General features: G+C 43.1%; 1 protein-coding gene across 1 annotated transcript in view; it reads left to right on the forward strand.

Annotated features, from left to right (window-relative positions):
* Positions 1 to 8,643, forward strand: part of LOC121626946 (collagen alpha-1(XXV) chain) — a 143,690-nt gene extending 135,047 nt beyond the window's left edge. The window contains exons 26-35 of the mRNA XM_041965702.1: positions 137 to 199; positions 346 to 396; positions 1,241 to 1,267; positions 2,022 to 2,057; positions 2,564 to 2,617; positions 2,751 to 2,804; positions 4,203 to 4,256; positions 6,168 to 6,245; positions 7,873 to 7,911; positions 8,557 to 8,643. Of these exons, the coding sequence (XP_041821636.1) occupies positions 137 to 199; positions 346 to 396; positions 1,241 to 1,267; positions 2,022 to 2,057; positions 2,564 to 2,617; positions 2,751 to 2,804; positions 4,203 to 4,256; positions 6,168 to 6,245; positions 7,873 to 7,911; positions 8,557 to 8,643 (543 nt within the window). The remainder of the gene's footprint in view (positions 1 to 136; positions 200 to 345; positions 397 to 1,240; positions 1,268 to 2,021; positions 2,058 to 2,563; positions 2,618 to 2,750; positions 2,805 to 4,202; positions 4,257 to 6,167; positions 6,246 to 7,872; positions 7,912 to 8,556) is intronic.
* The last annotated feature ends 238 nt before the right edge of the window (positions 8,644 to 8,881 follow it).

An 8,881-nucleotide genomic window follows, 5' to 3' on the forward strand; every position in this document is an offset into this window, starting at 1 on the left:
TTGGCGAACGAGACAAGCTCACGTACACTGATTTAAGCAAATTTGTGAACACAATTTGGGAAAAATGTACCTTTTGTGTGCAATTTTTGTTCAGTGTAAATAGAAATACACGTCTAATGAAGCTTCTCCTCCTCAGGGTGTCAATGGCCTAAAAGGGGACAAGGGAGATTCAGGTCTACCTGGTCCTCAAGGTCCTTCAGTAAGTTACATTCAAGCCATTTTTTATGACTCGCCATGAACATACTCATATTAAAGATGCTGTTCAGTGCCAACTTGGATCCTGTTGTTGTGAAATGCTGTCAAAATACAATATGCTAATAAAATATCTGCATTTAATATTTGCAGATCAGCGGCCCTCCAGGACCACCAGGGCCCCATGGACCCCCAGGGCCCATGGTGAGTGTTTCTAAAAAGCACCTACTGTCCTGGAATAAAAAAAATTCAATGCCACAAAAGCCAAATCTCCTCATCTCTGTGAATAGTAACGAAACACTTAACACTGATTCCAAGCGTGGGCCTGATTGCACTCTGGGCGTCCTCGAGTTAGAGCAACATTTTAAACAATGTTTTTGCATTGGCTGTAATATTTATCGTTCTTTGTGTGAACGGCCCTGAGCTGATTGATGTAATGAGGTGCTGCACAGCTTATCAGCCCTCAGAATCTTTCTCCTCCCTGCAGCGAACAAGTCCAACCTGTTCATCCTCGAGTGCTTTTAATTCTTTCTGCTGCAGGAGCAAAAACACATAATATCATGCTTGCACGTGAATTAACCGCAGTAACCACACAGCACATGTTAGCACGTTCACAACACATCCATTTAAAGGTTAGACGTGCAGGTCTTACCGCAACTGAACACATTGACCTCAGATTACTTCTAAGAGGACGCTCAGACACCACAGCTTTATGGCTAAAAAGTGGGTGCTGTCAGTGTCTGATGGCACCTTCCAGCTGAATATTTGTGGCTCATTATGCCAGTTTGTCCTGTATGTCATTCCACAGCAGCTCTTCCATCCACATTTGTACAAGCCAAGCCCTTCAGCTGTCCTTTGTTCCTATAGGTGACTTTACAGTATTTGACTGTGGGAAAGTGTCGCACCTGTTTAACTTGTCCCAAACTCACTTCTTCAGCAGCAAGTGATTTAGACAAAGAGGAGGAGAAGGATAGATTCGAAGTGGCTCGGTTTAGTTGTATAAAATCACAAACCAGCCGAAAGCTAATGTTGATTTCATGTGTTTTAGGGCCCCCATGGCTTCCCCGGACCAAAGGTCAGTCTCAACAAGACAGTGAATGTGCAGCCACTCCACATGTATGATAACAGTTCACGTTCAGGTCACTCTGACTGACTGACTCCTCTCTCATCTGTAACTGTAATAATAATATAGCAGCTCAGGAATAATGAGGGAGGATTATTATTATTATTATTATTACTAACACACATCATAACAGTTCCAGGAGTTTACTGTGAAGCTCTGTCATGCTCTCCTACTTCCCTTGTTTCCGTTGCTTTTTTTTATTTTAGGGGGAACCTGGTTTGCATGGCGTGAAGGGCGTGCGAGGGGAACCAGGACACAAAGGGGACCGTGGACCACTGGGTCTCCCCGTGAGTACAGCCGTGCACCATGGGATATCCCTCCAGCCACAAAGCCCTGTCCTTTATTTTCCTCAGACATCTATCGAATTCAGCAGAACAACCCTGATTCCCAAAAAGGTGGAAAGAGAAATCTGGGAATCAGGGTTGTTTTTAGTCCCGTCCAGTTCCTTGTTGTGCATTTGAGTGTGTGTTTTATATATATGTGTATGTTTATGTGTGTGGGTGTGTGTGTGCCTGTGTGACTATATGGCCTTCTCCATTTTCTGTCCTCATTTTCATTGGCGTGGGCTGAATATTTTGCGACCTCCCTATAACACACAGTGTAATTTAGTTGTTGTAAACCCTGCCATCAACCTGTCCTAATAACAGTGTTCATCTGGTACTAATCCCGCCTTGTTCATGTCACTCATACCTCCATAACCACACAGGGAGCCTCCGGCTTGGACGGCAAGCCCGGAATTAGGGTGAGTGTCACGTGACCAAGAGGCTTCGCCACCCAACTTCTGCCTACTTTTCTCCCTCTCGCCCTCCATACAGACGCCCTTCTCCTCAGATTCTTTACCACCATCACCCCATTTTACTGTGTTTCATTGTGACTGAAAAGAAAGTTCTCGAAGCTTCTGCTGGATGTTTCCATCTTAGCGAGTTGAATTAAGCCACGGTGCGTTTGAGGGATACGACAGTCATTTCAAGGCTCTCATTTTGTCCCGTGCTGCATTAACTCAGCATTAACACACACTCATACATTAACTGTGTCAGCAGTGTCGTAAATGTCCTTTGTGGCCGATGCACGCGTACTCGCAGCAGTTCTGTGTGCTGGTTGTAAGCCAAACCAGATGGGAATCTTGCAGATGCCAGACACAATTCTTGCTTTCCATCTGTTGTTTGTTTGGAAAATCAAAACTTTATTTTGAAATACCTGCTGCAGCCCAATCATGCCAACTCACCATGACGATGCTTCTCTTCGCAGGGCACGGATGGGCCTCCGGGTCCGGCTGGTCCAGCTGGGCCAAAGGGTGACATTGTAAGATTAACTTTTTTTTTTCTCCCCTGACTGATGATACAGTACATTTGAGGTGTTTCCAGCACTGGTTTATTTTACAGTGAGCGTGTGCTGTATGAGTCATGTGACTGCAACACTGATTCCTTTGTGTTAGGGTGAGAGGGGAGCACAGGGCGAGCCAGGACCAAGGGGACCTTATGGACTGCCCGTAAGTATGATGAGGATAGAAACATCATCTTTGCTAAGGAACGAGTAGAGAGAAGTTGGCAGCGCCTTTGTGTGAGCGCATGCATTTGCAGTAATGACCAGATTCATGAATACAGACTTTAAAAACGCCACTATTGGACCGAGGACTTAAGTCTAGCTTGTTGGGCTTAAAACTGACACAAAACAAGTCATGCATGTCGTGGTTTTCCATTTTTAAATCATTTTTAAATCAAACATCCGTCTATGGGTGGTGATAAACCTTGAAACACTGATGGTGGTGCATTGAGGTGCGTTGGTGGTTTTGAGACGTTCTTACAGCTCTTCCAGGCAATAATGCCGCTCAGCACGCTGAAAATGTGGTGGTTTTATATCGCGTCATATTGAAACAACAGCTTGTTCCCAGTCGTGTCACATTTAACGAGCTGGCACGTTTCAGTTTCCTGAGATTTCAGTAAACAACAGGCTTCCACACCTCCAGCAGCAGCTCCACCATCTTTCCTGAAGTTAAATATTGCCTCTAATAGCAGTGGAATTATTACCCTTGTATTAAATAGGTGCATTTGTTTGTTTCATTTATTGACCGCAGCTAATGTTTTCATTGCAGGGAGCTGCCGGAACACCAGGCTTGGATGTAAGTCTCTTACACTGGTTTCTTCCAATGTGGGGGTGCTTGGCTAAAAACCTTGTAAACATAGAGGTAATAATATAGAGGGATGGGACGAACTCTGTAGAATCAATCACTGCGCTCCTGTATATGTGGACAAAATGCTTTCTGATTAGCACCAGATGTGGAGCACCACAACCCAACATGCATGCACAACTCCTTGCATGCAGCAGCGCAATTTATCTTCTTATCTAAACCCCCAGTATCACATATATTCCCAAACTTGTCATTGACATTATATGAAAAGAGCACTATCCCAGAGAATTCTGCAAAATGCACAAATCCTAAATGACAATATCCCAGCATCATATTCAACATATTCATATCGTACAGATAAGAGTTTGCTTTGTGTCTATTATGTGGTGCTAATTAGCTAACGAGTGATGCTGGAGTAGCTTGTCCCATCTTAAGGTTTTGACCTTATGTCAAAATGCATTCAGCTTGTTTTTTAGTCATATGTTATTGCACATGAATCTGGAGAATTGCTGCTTTCCCCCTTTTTTATGAAGTTTTTCTGTATTTAAAAACCAGCGACATATTGGTAAAATAGAACATCATGAATATGGCAGCATAAGATTTTCCTCCTGTTCCACATCCTTCCACTTTCTCTTAGTCTCTCATTTACTTTGCTCTTCACCCCCTTTCAGTTTCTCTTTTGTTTGATCCTGACTCGTCAGGACAAGTCTCCCGTCTTTGCACAGTGAAGAGTAATTAAGTGGAGTTGTACCTTTACAGGGGTTGCCAGGCTTAAGGGGAGAGAAAGGCGACGATGGGGAAAGAGGAGAAAAGGTAGATGTAGAGAGGCTATTATGGCTTGTTGACCCCCTAACATTACAGAGGACTGATGTCAATGGACAGTGACAGGAGATATACAGGAGGTGTATTTTATGTAGCTGCTCTTTAATGCTCAGTTTAGTTTAAACATAGATTAAAGATGTGTATATGGCAGATATGTATGTAAGTATTGATTTCCGATACTGTCACAGAGATGTTAAACATGCTAATTTAAGCCTGTTTGGAGGATTTCTACTTTCTCGAGAGATGAACTCATCACCAGAATTTTAATAAGAATTGGACAACAACTCCACGCAATGTAAAGTTACCTTTGTATAAAAATCTCATCCTCAATCCTGCTTTTGTTCTCCGCTTTTCAATGTTTTCTCATCTCATTTCCCAAAATCATAAGTCAAATCTCATTCTGAGGCATCAAAAAAAAAGGTGGTTTCAACATGTTAGACCAAACAAGTCCATTGACAACAGGCTCTTAAAATTCACATTTGTTTTTATTTCTGTTGTTCCCATGCATGAACACACACTTTACACGAGCCTGTTGATAACTCCTCCTTGCTTGTGCACACAGTAGTTTATACCTTTCACTGTTTAATCTGTATGTTTCCAAACTTTCTAACACATATAATGTGTTTCTTAGATGTTTTATGTCTTTGAGAAACTGTATCCCATCCCTTGGTACATAAAGCTAAACATACCTCAGATAAACACTCTGTGAATCTCTGTATTTACCAGGCAACAGTGTCCTGGTGCTGCATCTCTTCCGGTTATTCAGGAGCAACACTGATTCTAATGAGTCAGAGAAAATGCATAAACAGGCACTACAATAGCACTTTGACTTGTGACTTATGAGTACTAATGACTTTTTAAAAGATTTGCATGCACACAATACATTATAGTACAATTATCTGCAAATTCATACCATTCAAGGTACAATTACATCCCAGAAACTGCACATTTCATCTCACGAGGGGCCGGAAATGTACCTGTGATTCTGCATTTCTGAACGTCAAGCTTCTTTGACATCTACTTCTGATAACATTTGATATCCAGATGAGCTGTTTTTTTCTGTTTTTGTTATTCTCTCATGCATGCACTGAATGATATGAGAAGGCTAACTCAAATACGAAGGGATACAGTTTGAATGTTTTCAGTTTGTCCTAGATTTAATTCTGTCCACCTGGAGGTTCTTTCCCTGCTACTCTTTCTCATCCTTCGTGCCCTTGACACCCCTTTTGGCGATCAGCTCTGTTTTTTACTCCCTCCTACTGTACTATTCCCCTTTTTTGTCCTCCTCCTGTCCTGAGGAATGTTTTCAGAATACCCAGTACTGTCTGATATCCCCCCCTATCTAACATTGACCATGTCTCTTCCTCCTTTGTGGGCCACAGCCTCCCTTTTTAATCACCCCCTTCCTAATGCTAGTACCAGATGTCCAAAATTAATGATGTTAACTTGACCAAATCGTTGTATCCACAGGGGGAGAAGGGAAAGAAGGGCAAAAAAGGGCCTAAGGGCGAGAAAGGAGAACAGGGTGCCCCTGGATTAGATGCACCCTGCCCATTGGTATGTCCCAACTGTGAGCTGGAAATCGCCTCCCAGCTGTGTAGATCAGTCGTCCCAAACAAGGATGGAGCGCCCTGTGGCTAAACAGATACCCAGCTTCCACCAGGCCATAGCAACCTGAAACACAGAGACTATTACTCTCCTGTAACTCTGCAATTGAGACACAAAAACATGCCATTAAATGCGGAAAAGCATATAATTTGGGCTGGATTGTGGTATCAGCAAGCTCACAGGGCAGCTCCTCCCTCGCCCTCCTCCCTTGTGTCCGTCGCAGTGGACGGATGCAGGGGTTAAGGGTCGTCCACCTCTCTCCCAGTAACACTCCTAGGTCATCTTTGCAAACAGGGTTTCCGGGGATTTAAGGGTGAAAAGGGGGAACCAGGGCAGCCAGGTCTGGACGGGCTGGATGCCCCATGCCAATTGGTACAGTATTTCTCTTTTTCCTCCACCTCTTACCCATGCATGCCGCTCACCTTCAGTCATTACTGAAAGCAAACCATGCATGACTTGAGAGCCTGGCAATCATGAACACACCTCATTTTAATCGCAACTACATCGTTCATTCATGAATTGTTAAAAAAAAAGACATGCACCAACATATACTTCACTAACTTCCTGACCGCAAGCAGCCTCTTTTAGATAATACACATCATTATAGGTTAAATCTACAACATCAACATATGATTATTGATACTGTCGATCCTTAAATCTTTCCCTCTAACTGAATCCTTCCATTCCCTTGATTAAAACTGGAAAAAAAAACAACTTCTGCTTAAATCCTGTTTCCTTCCAGCTGACTCCTCCACAGACCCATTTACCTTTTTAACCTGATGCTAACTCAGAACCCTTTACCGCTGCCCATGCTACCGGCACACGGACCCCTCCTCTACTCTGTTAACTCCCCTTTTCCCCTTCCTGTATTTGTACCAATTGGGCCAGACCACGACACCGAGAGAAAAGCAGCAGATTCAGCTGGTCGCTGCTCCAGACCTGCTGAAGACGAGCGAATGAAAGATTTCTTTCAGGCTTTCTGCATCTGAAACAGTGCTGTGATGTGCATGTTACAATGTGGGACTCATTTTCAAAGGCCATAGTGCCAGGCATACTGTGTGTAGACAATGAAATGAGTAGTATCAAGAAACATTCATATGTCACAAATGCCATCTCATTGAAGTGCATCTCATTGACTCGAACCAGCTACAACAACTTTATTTCAGATAAACTCCCTGATTTTGTTATCGTGTTTTGAAGCTCGACTGTTGGGCAGCTATAATAAAATCAGAGAGTAGAATCACAAGCATTGATGTGCATGAGCTTCTGTATATTTTGCTGTGTGCATGAATCAAAACACGTTCTTGCAGTTGTCAATAGATGAAAATATTTTATGTGAATTTATGGCAACACTCAGAGGTTCAGTCAGAAACAAGGCGAAGGAACTGTGGAGACATGCAAACAAGCACGCTCATATTCAATTATGGTGCACAGCAGTGACTGCAGGCTGAGTTCCTGCTACATAAAGATCCTTCTGATGAGCTTCATTTCACATCAGGCGCAATAAGTCGAGAGAGCCTGTGCAGTTTGCGTTCTGACATTTCCTTCCCTAAACTCAACAGGATAGCGTCGAATTCAGTATTTCAGCATGGACAAAGTGATGCAAACACTTGTCACAAGTCGGCAGCTCCACATGAGACAAACTTTGAATTCTGAGGTCTTCAGTACCCAGAAGGAAGTTTGTAATCGCCATGTAAAAACAAAAGAAATAGTGTAATTCATGTGGATAAGTGACGCTTTCTCGTTAAAGACTTGCTTCTGGTGTAAAGGAAGCTTGTCTTTGAAGTAGCTTTGATGGGAGATTTTGCCTCCACTATCTCCCATGTGTGATTTTGGCTTGGATGCATTATTGCCGTGAATATGTAAAAGTCTGACATTTGCGATGTGTTCTTGTCTGTTATTGATCACACTTTAAATCGCTGTGTTAACAGCAAGCCTCCCACTCCTGTTTCAGCCCTCATAGTGTGTTTCTTTTTCTTTTCCCTGCTCCTCTGAACAGGGCCCAGATGGATTACCAATGCCTGGATGCTGGCAGAAGGTAAGCCAAGTATATATTTGAGCAAAATAACAGACTTCAGCAGTGCAGCTACACATTTACAGAGTGGACAAAATATAAGGGCCATATCTAAGATGCTTTAAAGCTACAGTAACGTGTGCATTTGCATCCTTAATTTGCATCTAGGTTTTGGATAGGGGAGTCAGAATCCTGGCTTTGGACAGAGAAAGTGCTCCTAATATTTTGTTCCCTCTGGTTGTTTCAGCTTCTCCATGTTTGCATGAGTTTCTGTTAAAGAAGTAACAACTGTGTCAAACCAGATTGCACAACTCAAGTCATGAAACACTGTGAAAACGCGTCCACCTTCATGTCGTTCTCTCTCCTGTGTTTTTCTTGCAGTGATCACGCTAACCTGAAACGCATGGAGTTTGTAAATAATGCTTCTTTTATGGTATTTATAGTTTTTTTTAATGGATAAACAAACAAAAAAAATCTAAAAGAAAAGAAGTCTATGTGTACAACGATACAAAAAGTGATAACCGTCCCGAGTTTCACGCCCTAAGCTGCTTCTACTCACATCACCGTGTGGAGAAAAACAAAAACAAAAAAACGCGTGCGTCCGCTCTCTCACATCCACATCGTGGTGGAGTTCAGATCCTCGGCCGGCGGCAGAACTTGTCTCTGTAGTCTGTGCATGGCTCAGACTGGAGCGTCGCAGCCCGGCCAGAGGAGGAGGAGGAGGAGGAGGAGGGGGGATCTGGACTGGCTCTCTAACACCAACCGCTCAGTGTTTCGTGTTGTTTCGTCTCAACAAGCTCACCACCCATTCATGCAGCACCATTTTCTAAAAGACTGCCAAACAGAACATTGCACCCCTGACCCTGCAAAAGCATGAGTAGTGTACTGAAACTATATTTATATGTATTGTACATACATGTCCCTGTTTTGTGGTTGCGTCATGGCTTCTGCAGAAAAGAAAAGCAACACTAACATAAAAGAAACAACCCCAGAG

This window comes from Chelmon rostratus, chromosome 23, assembly GCF_017976325.1.
Source record: "Chelmon rostratus isolate fCheRos1 chromosome 23, fCheRos1.pri, whole genome shotgun sequence".
NCBI classification, from domain to species: Eukaryota; Metazoa; Chordata; class Actinopteri; order Chaetodontiformes; family Chaetodontidae; genus Chelmon; species Chelmon rostratus.